Below are 25,008 nucleotides of genomic sequence, written 5' to 3' on the forward strand. Positions count from 1 at the left end.
ACGGCGCGTGGCCGCGCTGCGTGGCGTGACTGTGGGACCGCCCGTGGCTGTGCTGTGCGTGGGCAGACAGGGCACACACGTGATCACCATGGTGCAGCTGCGTGTGCTCAGCCCTGGGCCCCTCAGAGCTCCAACAACACGGTTTCCATTTTGTCTCTTTCTAGGGTATGTTTGTTCTGGGCCTGCCCTATGCCATCCTTCACGGTGGATATCTAGGACTCTTTTTAATAATTTTCGCTGCAGTGGTGTGCTGCTACACTGGGAAAATCCTTATTGCCTGTCTTTACGAAGAGAATGAGGATGGGGAGATAGTCAGGGTGAGAGACTCCTACGTGGACATCGCCAACGCGTGCTGCGCCCCCCGCTTCCCCACCCTGGGGGGCAGAATCGTGAACGTGGCCCAGATCATTGAACTGGTCATGACCTGCATCCTCTACGTGGTGGTCAGTGGGAACCTGATGTACAACAGCTTCCCCAACCTGCCCGTGTCCCAGAAGTCGTGGTCCATCATTGCCACGGCAGTGCTCCTGCCCTGTGCGTTCTTGAAGAACCTCAAGGCAGTGTCCAAGTTCAGCCTGCTCTGCACCTTGGCCCACTTTGTCATCAACATCCTGGTGATCGCCTACTGCCTCTCCAGGGCGCGCGACTGGGCCTGGGAGAAAGTCAAGTTTTACATTGATGTCAAGAAGTTTCCCATCTCCATTGGCATCATTGTCTTCAGCTACACCTCCCAGATCTTTCTGCCTTCCCTGGAGGGGAACATGCAGAACCCCAAGGAGTTCCACTGCATGATGAACTGGACTCACATCGCAGCTTGCATCCTTAAGGGACTCTTTGCCTTGGTCGCCTACCTGACCTGGGCTGATGAGACCAAGGAGGTCATTACAGACAACTTGCCATCCACCATTAGGGCAGTAGTCAACATTTTCTTGGTGGCCAAAGCCTTGCTCTCGTACCCCTTGCCATTCTTTGCAGCTGTAGAGGTCCTGGAGCGGTCCCTTTTCCAAGATGGAAACAGGGCTTTCTTCCCCAACTGCTATGGGGGTGACGGGCGGCTCAAATCCTGGGGACTCACCCTCAGATGTGCCCTGGTAGTTTTCACCCTGCTCATGGCTATCTATGTCCCCCATTTCGCCCTCTTGATGGGTCTTACTGGGAGCCTCACAGGCGCAGGGCTCTGTTTCCTGCTCCCCAGTCTCTTCCACCTCAAGCTCTTGTGGAGGAAGCTCTTGTGGCATCACGTCTTCTTTGACGTTGCCATTTTCGTTATAGGTGGTATCTGCAGCGTCTCTGGGTTCATCCACTCTTTAGAAGGTCTCATAGAGGCTTTCAGAACCAATGCTGAAGATTAAGGAGGGGCCAGAGTCAGGTGCAGGAAGAGAATCGCATCGAACATCCGCATAGCCAAATAATTCTGCATCCCTTTAATGGAAAGAGTCATTATTTTCGTTACGTGCATCCAACAAATTCTATGTCATAGAATCTGCAAACTAAGGAAAATAAGAAGAGATGAAAGTGCTCGCCCTGATGTCTTTTTAAATAAGCTCAGATTTAAAATCTATTTTTTTGTTATTTAGATTTTTTTGAAGGAAATTATCTAGTGCCCCACCCCTATCTCCTCACTCGTTGCCTGAAGCTTGGCCCCCCACAAACGGCCTGTTGGGAAACAGTGGCAGTTTTCAATACTCCTCACAGATATGCAATTCAGTGTTTCAGCAGCTGAAACACAGGTGCCGATCCCAGGGGATTGAGTCTGTGCCCGCAGACGGGAACAAGCCCCTCGCGGGCGCCCGCCGGGAGCAGGACCTTTGTTTTAACCCTTTGAGAGATGGATGTAAGACGAGACCCAGATTGTACCGACCGGCCCAACAAGCCCAAGCAGCGTCTGACGACCGGTGATGCCGCTTACCTGCAATGTTTACACCGTAGTCACAATAGATGTCAGGACTGCTCGATTCTTCCATCCGAATCCACACTGAGGGATGGCGCTTCCCATCAAACACAAACGCGTTGCCTCCGGTTCTCTGGTTGAATTCGCAGCCCTGGAGTCCACTTCTCGGTGACTTATGTTTCGTTTCGTTTTAACAATTGTTATTTCTAAATTATGAAAAGCTTAAAAAAATTAATAATATATGGTTGGATTTGATGTCGTTCAGGATTACAGGAACAAAACTACGACACAATTCATTCTGTGCAATCTACCAGATCCGTGGAGCTGTTTCCAATGTACGTGTGGTGTCATTGTGGTAAATAAGATGAAAAATGTATATCAGAAAAAAAAAAATCTATCTTTAACATATAATGTGGTACATAAATATATCGAACAATAAAGAGAAAACATAGACGATGAGGCTGGCCTGGTTCGTGGGGGGCTCGGAGGAGCAGGGCAGGGGCAGGGGAGGTTCATCCTCCCCATGTCGGGGCTACAACACACCCTGGGGCTAAGGGGGGGCAGCGCCGGGTTTCCAAAGAAGGTGGAATACAGTAGGAGACATTTTTGGGAAGAGGCCGTCTTACAGCTGGGGGTGGCGGGGCTGCTTTCACCCCTCCTCACAGTTTTGCTTTCCCCCGTAGTGCCCAGACTCCAGGGATCGGAGTTTGATGATGGACTCCCAGGTTTTTGTTATTGTGAAAGAGGGGAAAAAAATCCCTCACAAACAAACGAAGGGAAAGAAATAAACGAAATAAAGCGCTGGGTGTACCCCCGGCTCGATCCAAACTCACCAAAGCCTGCCCAGGGTGTGGAGGGTCGGGCTGACCCCGCTGCGAGCAAAGCCGCCACCGCGGGGAGCTCAGCTCCCACCCCAGTCCTGTCACCGAAAACACCTCGATTTGCACCATTTTAAAAGCCACGAGAACGAATTGTCCATCCGCTGCCGCTCCACGGCGAGGACGGGGATGGGGGGACCCATGGGCAGCGCTCCCGAGGCACAGGCACACTGAGGTCCCCGAGGGGCTCCTGTTATCGCCCCCCGAGCCCCGGTAGGGCTGGGCTGTCCCCCCATGTCCCCCCCGGCCCGGCCCGGTGTTTGCGGGCAGCTCCGCAATGCGGTACCGGGGGCGGGCGGGGGTGTTGGCACAGCCTGGGAAAGGGGCTGCGGGGGATGTCCGTGCCCGGGGAAAAACGCATTTCGGGGGATTTTCTGGGCAGCCTCCGAAAGAAAAGAATGGGGGAGCTGTGGGGTCGGTGCCGTGGGGGGACAGGGTGGGTGAGGGTGGGGGGACATCGCGATGGGGCTCCTGCCCCCGAATTAGCCACATCTCCCTCCGTGCCGCCTGGGGAGATCCTGGGGATATCCTACCCCGTTCTCAAGTTCATCCCCATCATTTTCATGCTCAACCCTACCTCCATCCTCACCACTTTCACCCCCATCTCCCCCGCTCCCGCCCCGATGCCGGTGACCCGTGATTGCCGCCCCGCCGCGGGCACCGACAGCCCGACCCGCCCCGTGAGCTCCCCGCCCGCAGCCGGCCCCGAGCGCCACGGCCAGCAGCGCCCCCGCCCGACGGCCAGCCCGGCCCGGGGCACCGCATCCACCCATCCATCCATCCATCCATCCATCCATCCATCCATCCATCCATCCATCCATCCATCCATCCATCCCCAGCCGGGACACGGGATGTGCCCGGCCCGGAGACACCACATCCCCCCGCCCGCGGTGAGCAGAGCCAGCCCAGGCTGCTCGCTGCTCTTGTTTCTGCCCTGAACTCTCTGTTGCAGCTCTGCTTTCTCCGCAGGGAGATTATAAGGCGCCAGCGTGGGAGGAGATCCAGCCCATCTCCCTGCCCAGAGCAGGGCTGAGATATCCCCTCGGATCCCGGGAATAAGGGCAGAGCTGAGGTTCCCTGGCAGGTCATTACACTGTTCTGCACAACTCTGGTTCGCATCAGCTCTGCACACGGTGCTTTCAGCGTGTTTCTGCCCTGTGTTCGCCCCCAGGGAAGCAAAGGGACCCGTTCCACACCATTCCACACAGGATGATCACAGACTAACGTGTCCTGATCCTTGTGCTTTACAGGAGCCAAAAGTTCTCTGGTTCAGGGTACATAATGATGGAAACCGTTTCACGGAGCTTTAATTTTGCAGAGGTTTTTAAACCTAATTCAGCCGCTTTTCCCCTTCTCCCTGCGAGCAGAAGTGGTCCCTGCTGTCCTGTAAGAAGGGGCTGTATTTGGGGCTGTCAGATTTGTGCTGTTTTTATGACAGTGCGGGGAAGGTCAGGGATCCTCGCTCCCATCCCTCGGGGTGAAGAACAGGGAAGCTTGGCCAGAGAGTGCCCCGAGCCCCTGCAAGGGCACCTCAAACCCCTGAGCTCTCCAGGCTCCCCCTGGCAGTGACATCCCCCGGGGCTGGTGGGGCTCGGGCAGGCACTGATGCCCCCGGGCAGGAGCGGCCCCCGGGGCTGTCCGGGCCCCTCCGCGCCCGCCCCGCCGCCTCTCTCAGCTGTGCCAGAGCCGGAGCTTTCCCAGCGAGCCCCAGCGGGCTTTGTCTCGCTGTCAGCTCCGCTCAGCGCTTCTCCCCGCTCCTGCCGGGAGCCGGCGCTCGCTGGCGCTGACGTGCGATGGCCTTGCGAAAGCAGCCGGCTCCGAGAGCCGGGCCATCAGCACACGCTTTGTCCTCTGGACTTGTCCGCGGCCGGAGCGGATGTGGCTGTCGGTGTGACACTTGTGCCCTGGGCTCGGAACCCGCAGCCCGTCTCAGCAGACGTTTTGATGCTGTGCTGGTGCTGCTGGAAGCCTTGGAGTGCCCCGTGCTGTGGGACATGGGCAGCCCTGACAGCAGGGATGGAGCTGAGAGAGGAAAATAACCCCCAAAATAGCAGCAGGTTTGACTTGAACAAAGCAGAAATCTTCTGAAAAGCCAGGGCGATGGCAAAGTCTGTGTTCCAAATGGCTTTTGGCTGTGCTTTGTAGCTTCTGGTCATGTGCTGCAACAATCCTCTAAACCTTCTCACTCTGAACACCAGACAAACAAAGGCCCTCTCTGCCCTACCAGGGAACGGATTTATTTCTCTGTGTGTCTTTACAGCTCCTCAAACACAATAGGGACCTCTATTTGTGCTCCTTTCCTGGGACATGAGGGTAATACCAGATCTCTGTTGCCCTCACCCATCCCCACAGCTGTGCCACCCAACGGGACCACCGGTGGGAGCTGGAGCGAGGTCAGGGCTGAGCCCACTCCTCCCTGTGTGCAGAGGGCAGGTGAGGCTCTGCTCCTCCTCACACACGGAGCCAGAGCCCTTGCTGTGCTGCAGCTGGAAATCTCAACTTCATGAAGTTTGGATACTCCACATCACATATTCCAGGCTATTTCAGAAAATGCTTGTTTTTGATGGTGGCACCAATGTTCTCCATCAACTGATTTTGTGCATCTTTGTGGAGTTTGTGTTTCAGGTGAGGAGCTGGAGGTTCCACCAGTGACTCCACCAACACACTCATCTGTCAGACTCTTGTTTGGGCCCCCACACAGGGATGTGTGACCACTGGTGCTGGGCTCCTGCAGAGGGGAAGGAAGAGGAATGGAGCAAACTGGGGAGGGCATGGAGGGGAGCAGATTTTGGCTCTAAGACTGCTCCTCTGGGCTCAGCTCTGCCCATGGGTCTGAGTCCTCCTTGGAACCTCAGGTGATGAGTGGCCCAGGATCCACACAGTGGGGGACACACCGGAGGCAGAAGGGAGGTGGTAGGACTGTCAAACCTGCACACATCAAGCATGTATAAATCCCTGTATTTCTTGCCCCTCAGTGCTGCCAGAGGGCAAGGCTCCCTCTCACCCAGCTCCCTCCTGTCTGGCAAGGTCTGTGGGTTGCTGTGGGATTGGCAACAGGTCATGTCCAGAGCCAGGAGGTCTTGCTGCAGTTTGGGAGGTGACCCATGGCTCATTACCTCTGCCAGGGCCCAGCATGTGACCCAGCAGCGCCTCCGGCAAACAGAGCACTTTGTTCTGACCCTCTGCACTCCCCTGCCAGCGAGCTGCCCTCTAATCCCCCCAAGGAGGGATTTTCCTCTCCCACCGCAGCTCCCCGTGCCTTGGTCCCCTCGGAGAGCGGTCCAGGGTAATAATTTACTGCCTGCCACAAGCCACTCCTTCGGACTTTTCCTTCGACCTTCAGACTGCATTGCCAAAATAAAAACAACGGGAGGGAGAGCGGTACAGGCTGATTCCCCCAGCGAGAGCGCGGCAGTGCCCGCCAGCCCCCTGCCGGATCCCCGGAGCCCTGGCTGCAGGTAAGGGCCCTTCGCTTTCTCTGGGATGATTGCCACTTTCATTTCTTTTAATCAGTTCCTGAAGCCCTTTGGGAGCAGCAGAGGGTTTTGTGAAGGACTCGTGCCTGGCTATCAGGAAGAGCTGCTCCCCAGGGCCAGCAGCTGGAATAGAGGGGGGTTGAGTTCAGCAGTGGGGTTGTTTCCCAGCTGTAGAGAAGTCTAGAGAGGAGATGAGCAGCCTCTTTGCTGCCCCTGCAAACTAGTTGGGAGAATTTCTGGCATTAGCTCTGCTTCCCCAGAAACTTCCATCAAACTAACTCCCATCACCCTGCTTGTCCCTGGGTGAGCTCCTGTGGGGAGCACCCATGGGTGTCCCTGATCTGGGTCATTCCAGGAGCTGGCAGGTCAGCAGAGACCAGTTGTGTGTCCCCATGTTCCTGAGCCACCTGCACATGGAAAGGAGCCACTGGGGGTTGCAGCCAGCACCAGAAGGGTGAAGTTTACACCAGAAATTTCAGGTGGTGTTGGCTGTGGTCTCCTGGGCTGTGAGAGTCTCTGAGGCCGAGCCTGGTGAAGCTCAGGGGTGTCCAGCAGCCTTCAACAGAGCATTCCCAAACCCCTCTGGCAGGACAGGGAGGGCTGCTCCTGCTCAGCTCCAGAGCAGAGGAACACAGCTGGGCTTGGCAGATTTCAGGATGGCTCTGCTGCTCTTGCACAGGGGCTCACAGGTCCTGGCAATGCCTTGAGCCCAGCTTGGACTGGGCTGCTCACTGGACCCAGCATGTAGAACTCTGCTGGAGACAATCTCTGGCTCTGCCAGCACCAGTTGCTTCCCAGGATTTGCACATGGATAAAAAGGGTGGAAAAACATGGATCCACCCCTGAGAGCTGGAGCTGGCAGCTCTCAAGGGTAGAGCAGGCAGAGGGGAGGCATTCCCTGGGACACTGCACCCACAGCTTCTCCTGATGAAGCCAGGGCTGTGTCAGCAGAGACGGGCCTGGGGTTGGGCAGTGCAGCTCTCAGAGCCACTTCTGAGCTGCTAAGCCCTGCTCAATCCAGCCAGGAAACTGCCTCTCTGCCCTTGTCCCCACTAGGCTGGGCACATCTGGGGCTTGAGCAAGATGTGATGGCCCCATGTCAGTCCCACTGACCTGTGCTGCAGGGGGAAAGAGGTACTCACCCCAAAAAACAGATTTTGAGGGGTTTTTGGGGGTTTGTGGTTGTTTTTTGTTTGTTTTTTTAAAGGCTCTCAAGTACAGTCTGTAATGTGTCCTGAAGTGCTGCTGGGAAGGAGAAGAGGGGACAGCAAGCAGGACAGTTGAGCTTTCCACAAGGATAAGGCCAGGAGGGGCCACTTACAGTCAGGCTGCTTCCAGTGGTGTGTTATTTATTCACCGAGGCTGTGCCTACATTTGAAAAGCACTTAGGAGCAAAAAAATGTCTCAGTCACTTAATTTAACGGCAATAATAACCTCAAGAATTTATTCCACAGAGGATGTAAAGGCTTTACAAGAGATCAGTAAGATTCTGCCACATTCATATTTACAGAAACAGAGGCACAAAAAGTGGCAAGAGTTGCTCAAACCCACTTTAATTGTCCTTTGGAATAAAAACTTGATCCCCAGTGGTGTCCTCTTGTCTTCTTTTTCCAAAACATGGGAGAATATCCCAGAACTTATGTGGGATTCCTTGGCAAGATCAAAGGCAAAGCCTCAGGCAGAGCCCTGGTTTTTGGAAGCTGAAAGAAAAATGTAGAAGGGGAAAAATAAAGTAATATTTTAAAGAGCTGCAATGGTCACCAATAATCTATTTAGTCTTTCATGAATCCTCCTAAAAGGAATGTATAGCCTCCAAGCTTTTAAAGAACATCCTATCCTATCCTATCCTATCCTATCCTATCCTATCCTATCCTATCCTATCCTATCCTATCCTATCCTATCCTATCCTATCCTACCCTACCCTACCCTACCCTACCCTACCCTACCCTACCCTACCCTACCCTATCCTATCCTATCCCACCCTATCCTATTCTATCTTAGCTCTTACCCAGCAGAGATAACTGAGTAGACAAATATTTTAGGTCAACTTTCACTGCAGATCCACAGACTCTTGCTTTGTGCTCTCTAGAGAAGTTATTTGTTTTAGCCTTATCTGGCCTTCCCTGCAATTCCAATTGCTCAGGACTGTGTGGTTCCACTTCAGTGATACTTTTATGGTTATGGATATTGCTTTTATGGATATATGGTTATGGATATTATCCATATTCCATATGGATAGACAGGGAGATTAGGATTATCTGTCCCTGTAAAATAGCATATAAAATATTGTAAGAGAGAGAGAGAGAACTTCTCTGTGTGTAGAGACAATGGGCTGGACCTGTTGTCCCCACTGGATGTATCCTGTCCTGGTGAAGCTGCAAACATGGGTTGGTCCTTCTAAACTGGGATGGTCCTTCCTGGAGGGATCCAACTCAGCCACAGAAGGACCACACAGACCTTGGCCCCTTATAGGGCTTGGGGAAGAGAAAGGCAGCTTCCCTCCCTTGGGGGAAAAGAAGATGTTTCCAAGTGTAGGCAATGTCTGGAGGTTCTGAGCTGTGCCAGTCCAGCTGAAAAATATCCCTCTCTGTGGCCACAGCTTGTTCCCCCATGGCCTGTCCAGGTCCAGGCAGGTGCTGTGCACAGAAGGGGTTAAATTGCCCAAGAGCTGCTCCTCATCTTTGAACTCAGGTCCAGCCAGAGGTTTTCCTGGCACAGATGTGTTCTTTGGAGGGCAGGGAAGCAGCCGCCAGGCACAGAAGAGCAGCAGTGCTGGCGAAACCCAGCCCTGACATCAGCAGCTTTCCAGCTTCACCGGAATTGTTTAATTTTGTTTAGGAGTGTGTGAGTTCTGGGCAGGGGAATGGGCCAAGGTCAGTGCTGGTGTAAGGGGGCATGGTTCCCCTGTCGGCACCAGCAGCGACATGTGCCTGTGTGATGTGTGTGCTCCCACACTCAGAAGCCCCTTCAGTGGCACTAAAGTGTCCCTGGGACATGCTGGGTGAGGGACAAGAGCTGCTGCAGGGGGTGACTGGCTGTGGGCACACAGGACAGAGCAAGGGCAAAGCCTCACCTCTCACACATGGGGAGGGCAGGAGGCTTTCCCTGCTCACATCTACCTGTCCCACCTATGTCATCAGGGTGACAATGGCTCACCCTGGTCACCTCTCCAGGGAGAGTCACAAGGCTCCACAGGCAGCTTTGCAGCTGCCCCAGGTGTCTGGTGGTGACTGATGTTGAATTTCCAGTCAGGACCTGGGGATTTACTGGTGGGCCATGTGTCCTGTGCTTCCAGGGAATGTTTTCTCCTGTGCCAGGGCAGTCACCTGGGTACAGGGAGGGTGAACTGGGTTTCAGCTCCTCAAAAGCATCTAAACCCCAAATCCTTTCCCGACAGCAGAAACACATGAACTAAACAGGTTTTGGGTAATTTTTTTCTGTTACAGGAGCCAAACCTCTCAGCTCTCTTCCGTTCCTTCTGTCTGCCAGCCCCAAAGTGCTTTGTCCCTGGGGTGATGGCAGAGCCCCCCAGTAATCCCCAGCAGACTGAATGCTGGCTGGGTGCTGTCCAGATGAGCTCAGGAGCTGTCCCCATGTCCCAGAGCCATGCCTGGCTGGCAGGCAGCCAGTGCTGCACCCAAGGACTTGCTTCTGCTCTTACTCCTGTGCCCTTCACCTTTGCAGACGGAGGAACATCTGTGTGCTCTGCTTCCCAAGGACACCCGGAGCCAGCAGCTGAATTCCTGCCCCAGCTGCCAGGAGAGGAGATTATTTTGGCTGGCTTATGCTCGTGGCCTGGATGGAGCCCCCCTCCACTGCCCTGGGCAAGACAAAAGGTAATGCTGCTGGATGGCACAGTGTCACTGAGCTCTGGGGGTGGTGAGGCCGTGGAGAAGGATCCTGTGGAGGTCTCCCATTAGTGTTGGGCTGCTGAGCCTTCCTGGTGGGCTCCAGGTGGGCTCAGCCTGCCCAGCAAGGGCTGCAGGGAGCCTGGTTCCCATGGGACACACACAGGGGACTCGTGTGTGAGGAGGTGGCAGCTTTGCCTCCTCACCTGGCCCTGAGTGACACCCAGCCCTGCAGGGTCAGTGATCCTCACAGAGGGGGGAGGACAGACAAAACTGACCCAACATCACTTTGTCCATCATTATCTGTCATCAGCTTAGGTGCTTAATGCATTTTAGCTGTTAAAAGTTTCCTTACAGGATCCTCCTTCTTACTCTTCTCTACACAGAAAGTGGGTTTTTAATTAAAGATGCTTTTTTTCCATGGAAATTAAAATCAAGTAGATTTTTGTTGATGACACCGAGATTTTCATTAAAGAAACAACAGCAGAAGGCACTGACTAAAAAATGTAAGTTAACTGATGAAATTATTCTGAAATTTGACCATTTCATTGCAAGCAGAGGCAAAGCTGGAGAAAAGAAAAACAAGAGATATTTTTAAAAGATGTCAATGCTGATAGCTTGGTAATATTGGCTGAGCAAAAAATCAGGTTTGGACCTGAAGGAAGTTAAATATTTCAAGGAAAATGCTGCTCTCCCTCCCTCATTACACACAAAACCAAGCACATCAGATGTTCCCAATGATCTCCCCCTGGAATCTGCAGTCTGGGGTGAGGGATGCATCTCGCTGTGTCCAGCCCTTCTCCTTCCCACAGAGAATGCTGCCCACAGGAAATGCTGCCTGGCTTTTATTTCCTTGCACCCACCACTGAAATTGCTCTAGAAGCTGTTTTGCTGCTGCTGCAGCTGCACGCAGAGAGATTTTATGGGAAACTACAATGACAGCAAAAAGCAACGCTTTATTTTTAATGAAGAGAGAGAAAATATCAGCCCTTCTTCCAGGTCTCCTTCAGAGCTCAGTCTCTGGTCTCTCTAATCACCAGGCTCCCCATTGTTTTTGTTTGCAGTTAGTAGTGCTGCAAAGCACCAGCCTGGCTGCAGCCCTCCAGGATCTTTGAGGACACTGTAAAAATCAGCTTCTTCAAGGTTTGACCTGAACCAAATGCCAGTTTTGATCTTCCTCCAAACCACTGCACAGTGGACAAATTTCCAGCTGACTTGTAAAAAAATATTCAGAACACCTGAGCTGCCTGGCTGAGGCTGTAATTTACTCCTACCCACCACCTGCACCTCTTCTTTCCCACCCAAAGCTCTCCTCCCACCTAAATTCTTGCTCCTTGGATATACCCAGCAGGTGTTTCTTCATCTTTTGCAGCTGGTCAGCTTTTCCTGCTCTCTTTAAAGTGCTGCGGTGAGGCACTAGCAGTAGTATGATCACTCTGAGGAGTTGTGAGTGGTTGTGTTTATGGGCTAAATGAACTGCTGTAGGAAGCAAAGCTCTTCCCCTCTGGGTTTTAGGAAGGGGCTTTGGGCTCCTGGCCTAACAGGGTGGGCTGGTGCAAGGAGGGGAAGCATGGGGATTGAGAGGAATCTGTGCTCAGTGGTTGTGGACTGCTTCCCGTGCTTCAGGGCTCAGCCTCTGGGAGATGTGCTCCCAGGTATGTCTGATGACTTGTTTTCATGGAATTCTTTTTTTGCAAAGTGCTTTAAGCTTTAGCCACCTGCTGTTTTCTTTAAGTTCTGCATGTAGCTTTTCCCTAAAATTTCGAGGATTGCTTGTCTGCAGCTTGCCCTGAGCCAGGGCTGCCTGGCTGGGTTCCTGCTCTGTTTTGCAGTGTCCCTGGAGTGTAGGGAACAGGATCTGCAGGAGAAAATTGGACAAGCCAGGAGCTCTCCAGAGGGTGGTTAAGAAAGCTTCCTGAAATGCAGAAGTGCTTTAAAGTCTTTCCTAACCTCTTCCTGGACTCGCTGTAGTGCCCCAACGGGAATGGAAGTGGAGTTCAGTACTAGCTTGCAGCTAGCTCTTAGATCTGCAGCAGGGGAAAACTTGAGCCTTTTTCTCTCTCCCCAGTAAAAGCACGTGTGTGCAGGAATCCTCCAGCTCCTCTCTGAGCTGAAACTGGGGCATGTCCCCCTGCAGCTGCGAGCAGCCCCTGTGCTGGGTGAAGGCTGTGGGCTGTCTCTGGTACCCCTCTCTCCACCCCTGCCCCTCCAAACTCTGTGTTCCCTCCAAGGCATCACCTGCTGTCCCAGAGAGAGCCCTGCAAGGCCTTTCCCGCTGGCAGCCAGCCCTCCCCAGAGCAGGAGGGGATGGGGGACTCGCTCCGAGGGGTTTGCAATGTAGGTTAGGCAGGGGAGGCTGCCGAGAGCGGTGACATCAGGGAGGAGGGTGGGAGCAGCCCGCAGATGACGAGTCTATGAGGTTGTGTCTCCGTGCAAGGTACGCGTTGCATTAGTAATGTGTTTGTAGCAAATAACGCTGGGCTGGCATGGGAATGTGGGTCACCACTGCCAGAACCGTGCGAGGAGCAGGGAGCTGCTCGTGCTCTGCTGGGAAGCGAACGTATGTTACTGAGGGATGTGTGCTGGGGGGAGGTTTAACTGCAGTAACTGCTCCAACTTGTAAGTAGCAGCTTTCTGTTGTGTGAGCGGGTTCCTCCTGCCTGGGGAGTGCCTGGGGCCGGGAGTTGGGGTGCAATGGTCTTTGAGGAGGGGAGCATGGGGTGCAGGGGTCTGTGTTCCTGATGTGCAATAGTCACATTATATTGGGGAACTCCTAGGCTTGATGCTGATGCTCTCTGTGGCCCTGGCCGTGCCTGGAGCATCCGTGCTGCACCAGCAGGCACAAGGAGGGACGCAGCCGGGCATGGATAACCAAGGATTCCAGCGATTCTCCATGACCTATTTCTGGTTCTGTTGTTCAGTGTGTGCGCTCAGGAAATCTTTGTGCTTTAGGGGGAGTAGGGTTTGTTAGTGATAAGGAAAAGCTTGCTTGACTGCTTGTGAGATTTAAACCACAAACTAACCTGGTTCTGAAGGTGGACTGGGGCTGGGGAAGGTGGCTCTGAACCTGAATAGAAAGTGATGTGGGATGTGGATTTGCACATCCTAAAAATTAATATGGTACTTCAGTGCCAGAGACTTTAACCTCAGAGCAAGTCCCTTTAATGAAAAAGCTGCCCTTGGTCAGCAAGGACTTGTTGAATGGCTCCACTTCCAGCAATGAGGCAGTGGAGCAGAGCAGGGCTGGTGGAGGGAGGCACAAACGGGCTGCCAGACTGGAAGGGGCTCCTGCTTAGCTGCAGGTTGCTAAAACAGGCTTGTGCAAGCCCCCTGGAGTGAGTCAGGAATTTTTTCTGCATCCTTTGCTGCTAGTTAATACCTCTAAAGCACACAGATGTGCTTTCATGGCTTTCCCATGTGCTCTCCAAGATGCCTAACCTGTGATATCTCCATCTGCCGGAATCATTATTTCCCCTGAGTCTGGGATCAGAGCAACGGCAGCAAGACCAAACCCAAGCTTGTGGGAGATTTGGAGGAAATGGGCTGTACCACCTGACGGAGCTGCAGGCAGTGAGCAGGAGTGAGGTGTTAGGTTGGGTTGCTCTGGCAAGAGGCTCCTGAGCAGAGGTGGGAGCTTTCACTCCTCTACCTGCTGCTGCCATGTGCAGCTTGGGGCTTGTCCACACACACCTGTGTGCCCTGTGCCAGCCTCCTCCCAGGCCTGGGTCCTTCAGGGACAGCAGCAGTGATGTCCCTCTGCTGTGGCCATTCCTGTCCTGCAGCCTGTGAGACAGATGCAGCCCCAGGGCAGGGGTTGGATGACCTTCAGCAGCCCTGGGACAGTCAGGCTGTCAGGAAAGGACTATGCCCAGTGGGAGGCGATGGGGCTTGGTCTCTCTGGGTGCTGTCCCTGCTGGTGGGTGCCAGCTGGGACAGGATCTTGGACTTGCTGCAGGGCAAAGTATGGACAAGGTCAGCAGCTCAGACCAGCCTGATGTTGTAATTTCTCCCTCTGCATGATTTGTGGGCTTTGCTTTCAATTCCTGCTTTGCCTTTCTTATCCATTCAGAAACTCTAAACCCACAGCTTAGTTTTTTGGCTGCGCATCAGAGCTGCCCCCAAATCCCAGATCTGCTGGTGGGGTCAGTTCAGAGGCTCTCAGGAGCTCACAGGACCCTCTGGTTGGCAGATCCAAAGATCCATGCAGGAAATGCTCTGTTATGGGCTTGTTTGACTTAAAACTCATTGTCCTACAAAATCCTTGCCCAGGGAGATGGGTTCTGGCAGTTGGTGTTGTCCATTCTGTGGTCTGTAGAAGAGCAATTACAAGGTGACAGCTTGCTTGAGTTTATAAAGCCCCTTCTTTTTAGATGGAGAGGAAAAGACATGTTTCTGTGAATATTTTGATTCTTGCTTTCCTTTCAGTGTCAGGACTGAGGAGTAAAACTGAGTCTTGAAATAATTTTGCTGCCTACATCTAAGTGGAATGAGGAACTCCTCTGTACAGGCTGCACTCCTTGGGCTTCCCTCTGGCTCAGCCTGTGCAGCAGGGAGCAGGCTCAGGGCTCCCTCCCTTTGAAGGGAGAGGTGATGATGATGAGTGGTGGCAACTGCCTACACAGCTGAGCAGTAGGGATGCTCCATGGTGGGAATCCCAGCTTCTGGCACTGGCTGTGTGTCCTTGGGCGAGCTACTCCTGTGATGTGTGTGTGCTGGCTTACCTCCTGCAGGGCCTGAAAGATTTCATTCACTTCCCTAATTACTCATAGAGTCCTGAATGAAAGGGACAGTGGATTTGCCAAATGTGTGACGTACCCCAGTACAACCTCGTCCTTGTAAGCCCTCTCCTTGTCCCCCTGGGGACACAGGGGTGGCTTTGGAAGGCTTGACAGTGGTGCTTTAGCCTGAGTCCCCTCGGTCACCAGAGAAGGTGTCTCTTTTGTGGCACTCATCCCTGTCCTGTGAGCTATTGAGGGCTCCTGGTGAGGCTGGGAGGGAAGATGTCCTGGTTCCTATAATTTCCTGGTTATTTTGGTATGTGAGTGGAAGGGGGAGGAGGGCGGCTGTGGAGAGACGAGCAAGGTCAGTGAAGAACAAATGTGCCTCTGTGCACTTGTGATCACGCTGCCAGCTAATCGGCTTTGGTGCTCCAACTTTGCTCACAGAACTCATCAAGCACGGCCGGGAGAGGATAGAACAGACCATCAAGGCCTCCGGCTCCAGGCTCTGCTCGTAGTGAGTATGACACCCTCCCAGTGGGATGGGAGCCCTTTAACAGCTCAGCCTGATAACCCCTGTGCTGGCTGGCTGGTGGATGGAGCTGGCTGGCACCGGGCAGATGTGGGCAGTCCCTGACACAGCTGCCACTATCCGCTGCTGCCCGGCAGCTCCTGCCATGCTCAGCCTGCCTGTGCCAGAGGGGTTTCTTTGGGATGCCTGGGGGGCTGTGCCAGGGGGTATGTGGGGGCAGAGGGTGGGACCCACAGGGGAGATGTGAGGAGGCTGGTGGGGTCTTTGGGCCCCCTTTTTGGGAGAGGTAGGGCAGAGGGTGGCTGTGGGGATTCAGAGCCTTGATGCAGTGTATGAGAGTGTGGAGCGGAGTATGAGGGGAAGTCTAAGCTCTTTGGGGCAGGGGAGAAGGGAGAAGAGCTGTTTTGCTCATGGTGTCTTCTTAATTCTGGCAAAGAGCATAGGGGAACCCTTAAAACCAAAGGGAGGAATTCCTGAGGCAAGGTTTACCCACCCCCAGGGATGGTCAAGCAGGGTGGATCTGAACCAACAAGTGTTCAGGTCTGGCTGCTTCAGCTCCTGCACCAGGCAGACAAGAGGCCTTTAATACCTCTGTTCACTGAGCCTGCCACGACAGCTCCTCTTCCCTGCAATGTCAACGGCCCTGAGCTGCCCTGGTCTGACCTGGCCTGGGGAGTGGCCTCTGGCTGCTGCCAGCCCCCTGGACCGTGGTGGCTGGACCTAGCTGGACTCTCCTGGATGCCCATGGGGTTACTCACTGGGCTGCAGCATCCCTGTGCAGTGGGGAGGGGGCTGCATCTGCCTCGAGAGGGGTCTGACCATGGCCAGGAGAGCTGTGACTTTACCTAGCCTGGGGCTGGGTTGCTGCTGGGGCTGTGCTGGTCCTCATGGCTTGTGCAGTTTCTATTGCAAGTCAGGAGCTAATATTAGATGTGCTTGTTTACCCAGAGCCCTGTTTGCCCAGTCTCCTGTCTGCACACACTGTTCCCTGCCTCCCCCAGAGTGCAGGCACTTTAGGGAGCTCAGCTGAGCCTTCCTGTGATGGAAGGGGTGCACACACTGGAGTTTGCACTGCTCCCTGGCAGCTTAATGGTGTGAAGCTGTTTCTCTCCCAGATCTTGTATTCAACACTGTCTTCCTCTTCTTTTCCCAAGTGCTGAACGAGTTGTTTTTTTAATGGATCGTTCTCGGAGCCCAGACAAAAGCACTCAGGTGAGATCATGGTTCTGGACAAGCAAATCCTCACCTTTGGGACAAAGGGGGCTGGTGCCTTTAGGTGAAAAACAAGGAGAGAGCCTGTGTTAGCCTGCTGGGAGTCTTATTGCTGCCCTGTCCTGTGGGTGATGCTGGGTGGAGAAAAACAGCAGAGAGGTTCTTTTGGACAAGGCATGATTTTCCCAGAGTCTGAGGAGGGTAAGATTCCTAGGGAACTGGAAAAGGAGGGAGAGTGTGTACCTGTGTATGTATCCCTTTGTCTTTGGGAAGAGGAGGCTGCAGCTCTGTTCTGGGTGTGCATAAGGCCATCTAAAAAGACCTTTAATGTCTGCTGAAGTTTCCACTGGGTCTCTTGCTGATGGTGTTAATCTATGGCTCTGTGTGAAGGATGCTGTGTTGAGAAAGGGAAAACCCAATCACATCACAGTCCTTGTGGCTAAAATTCTTGTTATCTTCTCTAGCCTTCAACACCAACTGACAACATCAACCTGGGACCTTCTGCTAACCCCAAGTAAGCTCCCTGCAAAGCCAGGTAGGGTGAGGAGCATGAACAGCTGTGGCAGGGGGATGCAGATGGTCCCTGTGTGTCACAGGGTGGTGTCTGCAGGAGTCTGGACAATTATATTTCTTGGCCTTTAACACCACATGTGTCACCAATGCACCAGCTTCCAAGACTGAGCTGGTACTTGTTATAATCATCCTCTCCTGGCCATGTCTGTAGCCCCTTGTCCCTTTTCTTTTGAGACATATTAAGGGAGGTTCTCTCTTGTCACTTCTGGACTCCTGTCTGTCTTTCCCTAGAAACATGGATAAGCCCTGTCCCCTGTAAAGGCATCACTTTGTCCTCACTGTGCTGTCACTGCTGCTGCCTTCAGCCCTGGGCTGCTGAGGGGTTCTCATCCTCTGCAGGGTGAACTGACACACACTGAGCTGCCTGGGAGCGAGGGTCACCCACCCACCAGTGCCCTTTAATCCCTTTCACAAACACTGGTTTTTCCAAGCAGGAACTCTGCTTAGATGGTGGTGTTACTGTTGCGCGTTTCTCTCCCAGAAACATTAACTTGTTTCATTCTTGCCCAACAGTGCCAAGCCAACAGACTTTGACTTCCTGAAGGTTATTGGCAAAGGAAGCTTTGGAAAAGTAAGTGGGCTTGTGCAGGTGGGCTGCAGCTCTTTGGAGACAGCTTAGAAGGAAAACATTTTGCTGAAGGAGTTTCTTTGCTTGCACCTCTCCTGAGGTGTTTGGCCTGAGTGGGACTGACATTAAATAAGACCCAAGATACTGTTATTAAGACTCCATTATAACTTTAGGGTCCTTCAATCTCCCTAAGGACCGAAGAGTCAGGATTTTTATGCACAGGGTGGTGACGGTAAAGAGCAGTGCTTGATTTGAAATAAGTTTCAAACTTTTTTAGCAAAAGATCTCCGGAGAAACCTTGGAGACAGCCAGGGTTCACTTTAAATGGGACTGGCCCCAAATGCTCCAAAACTATTTTCTATTGGGTGTCTAGAGAATATATGTTGAGATAGTAAGTGCTTTTCTTCTGGCAATGAAAAAGTGCTGGGAATTGAGAGGGCTGGAGCTTGGTCCTTAAAGTCCTGTACCTGGCCCTCTGAAGTAGTTTTCTGTGTACAATGACTCACAAGTGTTGAGCTAATGAGGGAACACTGACCAAGGTGAGACAGGTAGCTGTGACCAGGACCTTCTGTTGCAGGTTCTCCTGGCCAAACGCAAGTGTGATGGGACTTTTTACGCAGTGAAAGTCTTGCATAAGAAAACCATCCTCAAGAAAAAGGAGGTGTGTCTGCTGTCCTGGGCTATCCTGGAGATTGTGGTGGGGGTATGGGCTCTCTGGGCAATGCAATGGGGGCACTTGGCTTTCAGGTAGGCAGTTCACATGTGAAACATGGATTTGCCTGTACCATGAGAACAAAAGAACAGAGATTAATTAGGTCAGATAGAAGGAAGGTTTCTCTTTTTGGGGCTGGAAATGACCCTTGTGGGCTCCCAACTTCCACCTGTTGTGAAAGCAGCAATGAGCCTTTAGAGCAGGCTGGGCTGCATCCTTGCCTGAAACCTTAATGCCTTGTCTGCTTGTTGATAGCAAAACCACATCATGGCAGAACGCAACGTGCTCCTGAAGAATGTCAAGCACCCCTTCCTTGTGGGACTCCACTACTCCTTCCAGACCTCAGAGAAGCTTTACTTTGTGCTTGACTATGTAAATGGAGGAGAGGTGAGTGCACTTACAGGCTTTGTTTTAATCCTTCTTGGTCCTTCACAAACATGCTGCTGTATTTAAAACTATTTCTTGTCAGAAGACAATGATGCTGAGGGATAATGTTGTTTTGACTGCTGGCAAGGAGAAGCCAGGAATACCTGGCAGGATACCAGGTATCCTCACATGTAAACTGAGTGAAGATCTTGCTGGCTATGACTTGAGTCAGATGATTCCCAAAGTAAAGGTTCTGAGAAAAGCAGTATTGGGGCATTTTAAAATCCTGTAGAGAATACAGGAAATACCGGTGTTGGTGAGCTTTAGGGAAACCTCCCTGTGAGCCAGCTCTGGATCCATGTCTAGTGCTTAGGGGTGATGCCATTGCAAGACACTTCTGGAGTTTTTCTGTCCTGTAGAAGTTTCCCTTTCTCAGCTGTCTCTCTGTGCTATCTGAAATTGGCTGGGAGGTGTTGTTAAGGTGGATATCTTGCCCAAATCAAGTTCATGTTGGGGACTTTTGCATGTTCAGCTCTCTGCATGTACCATGTCTCATGGCCATACTACCACTGTAATCAGCCTGTGCGTTGTAGTAAGCCAGGAGCTTAACCAGGTCAGCAGATGATGTGGGGGTTGAGAATTAATTATTAATTTTTGTGAATGATGAGGAGAAGAAACAAAACAATTTCTAGAAAGAGGTTTGGCTTGCTTAAATTCACTTGGCTTGGGCTTATTTAATGCTGTTCATGTGCTACCTGCTGCAAATCACTTTCCACTTATGTAGCTGGCTTTCAGCCTTGCTCTAGATTAGCCCTCATTTATTCAGAGGCATGATCAACCCTCTCACCTTCCTGTAGCTCTTCTTCCACTTGCAAAGGGAGCGCTGTTTCCGCGAGCCCCGGGCGCGCTTCTATGCTGCAGAAGTCGCCAGTGCCATTGGGTACCTGCATTCCCTAAACATCATCTACAGGTAAGGCAGGGGCATCAAGCCTGCCCAGGCAGTGCTGGGAGGGAAAGGGATTCACTGGGGAAGTGAAATAGAGGACTGGAGTAGATGAAGAATGCCCTGCCCCATGCCAAGACTGTGCTGCTGGCACTTTGCCCTGCAAGAGGGTCTACATAGGACCTGACAGGCAATAACCCATTTTTTCCCCCTCCCAGTATCAGTCTGAAAGTGTTAAGTTTAAAGACATAAAATAAACCTGGCTCAGTAAATAAGAAATCATCTCTCCGTAACAATTAATGCATGGAAAAGCAGGCTAACACCTGATCCTGTGTGAAAGCAGCCTATTTATGTTTACATGCCTGTACACTGGTGGGAGTCTGCAATTTGGGAAGGTCTTGGTGATCTGGATGGGGAGGCTTTGTTAGGTCCTGTTCTTAGCTGATGCTGTTTCAGATCCATGTTTTCTAAATATCTGGCCAAATCTGCTCAAATAGCACTTTGTCTTGCAGGGACTTAAAGCCTGAGAACATCCTCCTGGATTGCCAGGTATATTCCCAGCTTGGGCTGTTTTTCTGCTTGCTTCAAAAACATTGAAGAAGAGGGCTGTGGCTCTGCAAGTTGGGCTATAGCTGACATGATGGCATGGGTTTTGTCTGTCTGCCCCACTGCACTTCTGTGCAGATCCTGGAGGGATGAGTGGCCTTGCCCTCTGAAGAACTGCAGGGTTTTGGGGCCCTTCACTCAGTCCCAGAAGCTGGGACCTCACCTGTGGGCAGGGGTCAGGGGGTGAAGAGCAGGTCACTGCTATAACTCTGGTGACTGTTACATAAGTCGGCTGTGGGATAAAGCAGCAGAAGATCACAGCAGTGCTGGATCTCTTTATGGCTATCTAGCTGTACACTAATAAAAAAGAAGAAGAAATTTTGACTTCATTTTTTTTCTACAGGCTCCAGCACCTGTACTATAGGATGAATGGAAGGGAGGCAGATGAGCAGTGGGGAACTAAAACCCACATGAGAATTAATGCTTAGGCAGACCTTTAGAGATCCTGTCTTCTCTCTAGAAAGAGTAGAACAAGCTAAATTTTCTCTTTTTTCTTTGTTTTTTTAAGGGACACATAGTATTGACAGACTTTGGACTCTGCAAAGAAGGAATGGAGCAAGAGGAGACAACTTCTACCTTTTGTGGCACTCCTGAGGTACTGCATGTGCTGGGGCTTTGCTGTGACCTGGGTGCTGGAAACCTTCAGACACTTGGTGTCTAGGCTTATGTGACACCTCAGAAAATTATGGGCTCTCTGAGGTTGTCAGCCTGAAGCTGGAGTTTCGAAAAGGCCTTCCCTATTCAGCAGAGACAGCTCTATCTGTAACAACACAGCAATTTTAGTATTAATGAGCTGTTGGGGCAGGGGTTCCTGCACTTGGAAATGGCCAGGCTTGTGAAAATAGCTGTGGAGGTGGAGACAACCTTGTCCCTTGGAGCAGGATGGAGGGGCAGAACAAGGAGCCTGCTGGTACTGGCATGCACAGGACCTCACTGTGCTCTCCTGTGTGTCCTTGGTGCATGCAGGAGCTGCGGAGTGCCCTGCACAGAGGAGAAGAGCAGGCTCCCCCTGGAATGCAAACACTGCTCCAAGGGAGGAAATGCCTTTCTTCCAATGCACTGCAACTGGGTTTTGCAAAAACCTGTTTCCAGTCTGGCTTCTTGGAGGCTTTTTTGCTCGCTTCTTTCTGAGCCTGGGGATTTTGGTAATGCTTCAGCCTAGGTAATATACCTGTCCTGCTGTTTTCCCCAGGCAGCTTGACAAAGGGCCTGTAAACACAACACTTTTCAGTGTTCAAGCTCAGCAGAAGTAGGGGGGAATTTCTCTGCATTTTTAGTGAGGTGTCACTTATGCAATAGCACAGCATGAACCAAGCAGGAATGTCTGAGCTTTGTTTCCTAGTTTTGGTGTGTGTTTGTATTTTCCTGTTCTAGACAGAGTCTGGTAGTACAGAGAGATAATTCTGGGGTAAACAGTTCTGCAGACTGCTCAAATTCTTGCCTGTTGCTCCTCAATAGTGATTCTTAGTGGTTTTGCTGTTTTGGACAGACTTATTTGGGCTGAAAACTGCAGCTTTTTCAAAAATACAGGAGCTTTTTAGAGATGTGATGTGTCATAGTGGGACAGGACTGCTGGCTGAACTGTGGCAGGTGGTAAATGCTTGTAGAAGTCCTCTGCAGGAAGAGAACCTCCTGTAGCCTGCAAGGACACTTTGAGGGCTTTGGTAGGTGTCTCTCAGCCCCATTGCTCCAAAGCAAGTGGAAAGTTCATTAGATTATACTAGGAAATTCATCTGTGCTATTCCAAATGCATTTGCTCAACTCGAGCTGCAGCCAGGTTTGGGACTAAGAAGGGAAAAGCTTTTCCTTTATAATTTGACTCCAATATTTCCTTCTGACTTCCCAGTACCTGGCTCCTGAGGTGCTAAAGAAGCAGCCCTATGACAGGACAGTAGACTGGTGGTGCCTAGGAGCTGTCCTCTATGAAATGCTCTTTGGACTGGTAAGTTTGGGAATGGGCTGGTTTATTTTACATAGTGGAAATTTTATTTGCAAAAGCTGTGGTGTGAGGTTGGTCTGGTGTTCATAGGTTGATTAGACAAACAGATCCTGAATAGGTTTAATCCTACCACTGCCCTTTTGAGCAGAGGTGTGGCAGGTCTCCCTCATCTACTCACTGCAGGACTCATTTTGACCTGCAATGTGTGGCTCCTTCTGGTAGCTCATGTTTTACCTGGCTGTTTCTCCTTTCTTTCAAATTAGCCTCCTTTTTACAGCCGGGATGTGTCTCAGATGTATGACAACATTCTGCACAAGCCACTACAGATCCAAGGAACCAAGACTGTGGCAGCTTGTGACATCCTTCAGGGACTTCTCCACAAGGACCAGAAGAGGAGGCTGGGTGCCAAAACAGACTTTGTAGGTGGCCTTCACTATGAGCAGGAGAGAGGGAGGATGGCTGGGAAAATTTCTATTCTGAGCATTTCTTTCATAACAGCACTGCCTTGGAAAAACCTTCCCACATAGTCTGTCCCTTCAGCCTCCTACAAGGGACACATGGGGTTCACTTGGATTTCCAAAGGGAGAGAGAGGGGTGGTGGCCAGATAAGGACACCAGTGTGTAAAGGGTCATTTCTCTTCAGGGGATTCCAGGACCCTCATGTTTTAAGGATTTGTGGATATGGATATGGGGTAACTTCAAGTCTCTCTTAAACCACTTAAAGCTGTGAGACCAGGTGCTGGAAATGAGGGTTGGCAGAAGACTGACTCTTCCTTCCTGCTTTCTGTACAGCTTGAGATAAAGAGCCACGTATTCTTCAGCCCAATAAACTGGGATGATTTATATCACAAGAGGATTACTCCTCCATTCAACCCCAACGTGGTAAGTGGGTAATTCTGTCTGTTTTACAGAAAGGATCCTCTCCAGGTGTCTCATGCTGACACTGAGGGTTCCGAGGTGTGGGTTGGGCCTGCAGATGCAGTAGTGATTGCTATTTTGGAAGAGCAGCTGTGCTGGGCTGTCTGAACACAGGGTCTAGTTTGGCTCTGTTCACTCAATAATTGTGTGTCTGCTCCTTGTTGTAGGCTGGCCCAGCTGATCTGCGACACTTCGATCCTGAGTTCACCCAAGAAGCCATCTCTGCCTCCATCACCCGCACGCCTGACCTAGCAGCCAGCAGCTCCAGTGCCTCAGATGCATTTTTAGGATTTTCATATGCACCAACTGAAGAGGACATTTAACTTTTACAAAGGCTTTGTGAAGCCAAATTTTAAATGAAAGGGTTTTATGTTTATTTTCCTTTTTTTTTTTTTTTTTCTCTTTTGAGAAGTTTGGTCCTGTCCTTTGCTCATGGTTAAGGAAATTGGCACTAACACACTAACTGGCTGGGATGGAACAGAGCTCTTAATTTTTGCTGTTTGGTGGATTTTCTCCCTAAATGAATGTTTCCCTGCCAGGGAAAGTGGGACACTGACTATGATTTTTCCCTGAGTGTCTTGTGCTACTTGGCAGAATTGAATTCACTCTGTGGTTGTATTTATGGTTGAGGTATGTGCTATCATTCACATCAACAGCCATGTCCCTGCAGCTGGACACTTTTTTTTTTTTTTTTTTTTAGTGGATATGCTCAGCTACATCCAATGTCTTTCCCCAAGCCCTCAACAGAAAAGGAAACTCTTCACATCACCATGAACAGTGACTTCCTTCTTTTAAGTGAACTCTGTCACTCAAGCTGCTCAGCCTGGGCTGAGTGAAAAACTGTTTGTCAGTTATTGCTCCAAAGGCAGCTGCAGATCTCTAAGTCCTGAACTGCATTGTGGATTTTTACGCCAGTCTGATCCTCCTCAAAGCAGCAAGTGGATCATCTTTCTGGTCCAGGATTGGGACGCTACTGAAGCAACAATGAGGCTATGCTGGAGGAGCCAATGTACAGGAGGAAAATCCCAGATAAAAAGAGGGGGTGGGGAAAGAGGGTTGACTTGCTTGGAAAAATAAAATTAACTTTATAGCTGAACTCTGGTTGGGGTTGGGGAGTGCTTTTACAGCATGTGCTTGACTTGCCCCAGGCACAACAACACTTCTGTGATGAGCACTGGGCAGTGAACAGCCCCTGGTGGCCACGCTCCAGCACTCAGCTGAAAATGCCCATCACTGATGTGGAACAGTTATTTATTCTGCCTTAATTTAAATACTGGTGTAGTAATTGAATGTCACTTCCCGTGTTTTTGTTTTAAGCTGTTCTGTGCTGTTGCTGTGGGGAGGAGAGGGGGCTCAGAGCACCACGGGGATACACGAGGGGCTTTCTAAAAGTTGTGTGATGCTCGTGCTGTGGGGAACACTGTGCTAGTACAACTGTGTGGTTTGGGTGTTTTGTTTTTTTTTTTTTTAATCAGGCTCTATCTTGTATATGCTGAACTCATTGGAAATATGACATGGTTTATATTAAAGTTGCAAACACTGATGCGGTGTCGTGGATGTGAGGGGAAGGGGGATGTTTGCTTTGTGCTGGGCTTGAGGGTACAGGGCTGCCTCCAGAAAGTCACTGACACTGCTGGGTTTAAGTTAAAGAAGAATTCCCTAATTTAAGCTGATCACAGAATCACGGAAGGGTTGAGGATCTTAAAGGCTATGGGCAGAGATATCATCTGCTCTCCCAGGCTGCTCCAAGCCCTGTCCAGCCTGGCCTTGGACACTTGCAGGGACCCAGGGGCCGCCACAGCTTCTCTGGGCACCCTGTGCCAGGGCC

At 51.4% G+C, this 25,008-nt stretch overlaps 2 protein-coding genes across 4 annotated transcripts in view; both read left to right on the top strand.

Moving 5' to 3' along the window:
- The window catches only part of SLC32A1 (solute carrier family 32 member 1), a gene marked incomplete at its 5' end in the record, with an annotated part of 3,578 nt that extends 1,022 nt beyond the window's left edge, over window positions 1–2,556 (top strand). The window contains one exon of the mRNA XM_083872991.1: window positions 165–2,556. Coding sequence (XP_083729117.1) covers window positions 165–1,352 — 1,188 coding nt within the window. The 3' untranslated portion in view covers window positions 1,353–2,556. The remainder of the gene's footprint in view (window positions 1–164) is intronic.
- A 3,392-nt stretch (window positions 2,557–5,948) lies between these two features.
- SGK2 (serum/glucocorticoid regulated kinase 2) lies at window positions 5,949–24,794 on the top strand. 3 transcript variants are annotated; one of them, XM_083873159.1, is made up of 15 exons: window positions 5,949–6,227; window positions 9,930–10,081; window positions 15,259–15,328; window positions 16,498–16,555; window positions 17,020–17,069; window positions 17,642–17,699; window positions 18,274–18,357; window positions 18,664–18,795; window positions 19,632–19,744; window positions 20,230–20,266; window positions 20,832–20,918; window positions 22,170–22,265; window positions 22,526–22,681; window positions 23,055–23,144; window positions 23,348–24,790. In XM_083873159.1, the coding sequence occupies exons 2-15, from the start codon at window positions 10,030–10,032 to the stop codon at window positions 23,501–23,503; spliced, it is 1,239 nt and encodes a 412-aa protein (XP_083729285.1). In that variant the 5' UTR covers window positions 5,949–6,227; window positions 9,930–10,029; the 3' UTR covers window positions 23,504–24,790. The 3 variants fall into 3 exon arrangements, with proteins under 3 accessions (XP_083729285.1, XP_083729287.1, XP_083729286.1); XM_083873161.1 differs by lacking the exons at window positions 5,949–6,227; window positions 9,930–10,081 and adding an exon at window positions 11,297–11,748 and having other exon boundaries at window positions 23,348–24,794; XM_083873160.1 differs by lacking the exons at window positions 5,949–6,227; window positions 9,930–10,081 and adding an exon at window positions 12,615–12,653 and having other exon boundaries at window positions 23,348–24,791.
- Window positions 24,795–25,008: the final 214 nt, after the last annotated feature.

The sequence above is a fragment of the Zosterops lateralis genome (assembly GCF_965231275.1).
Source record: "Zosterops lateralis genome assembly, chromosome: 16".
Lineage (NCBI taxonomy): Eukaryota > Metazoa > Chordata > Aves > Passeriformes > Zosteropidae > Zosterops > Zosterops lateralis.

Bases quoted from the DNA above. Each gene is read 5' to 3' on its own strand.
- SGK2 (XM_083873161.1), top strand. From the start codon at position 11,565: ATGAACTGCTGTAGGAAGCAAAGCTCTTCCCCTCTGGGTTTTAGGAAG. The intron at 18,796-19,631 runs GTGAGTGCACTT...ACCTTCCTGTAG, and splicing joins ACTATGTAAATGGAGGAGAG to CTCTTCTTCCACTTGCAAAG. The intron at 23,145-23,347 runs GTAAGTGGGTAA...TCCTTGTTGTAG, and splicing joins CTCCATTCAACCCCAACGTG to GCTGGCCCAGCTGATCTGCG.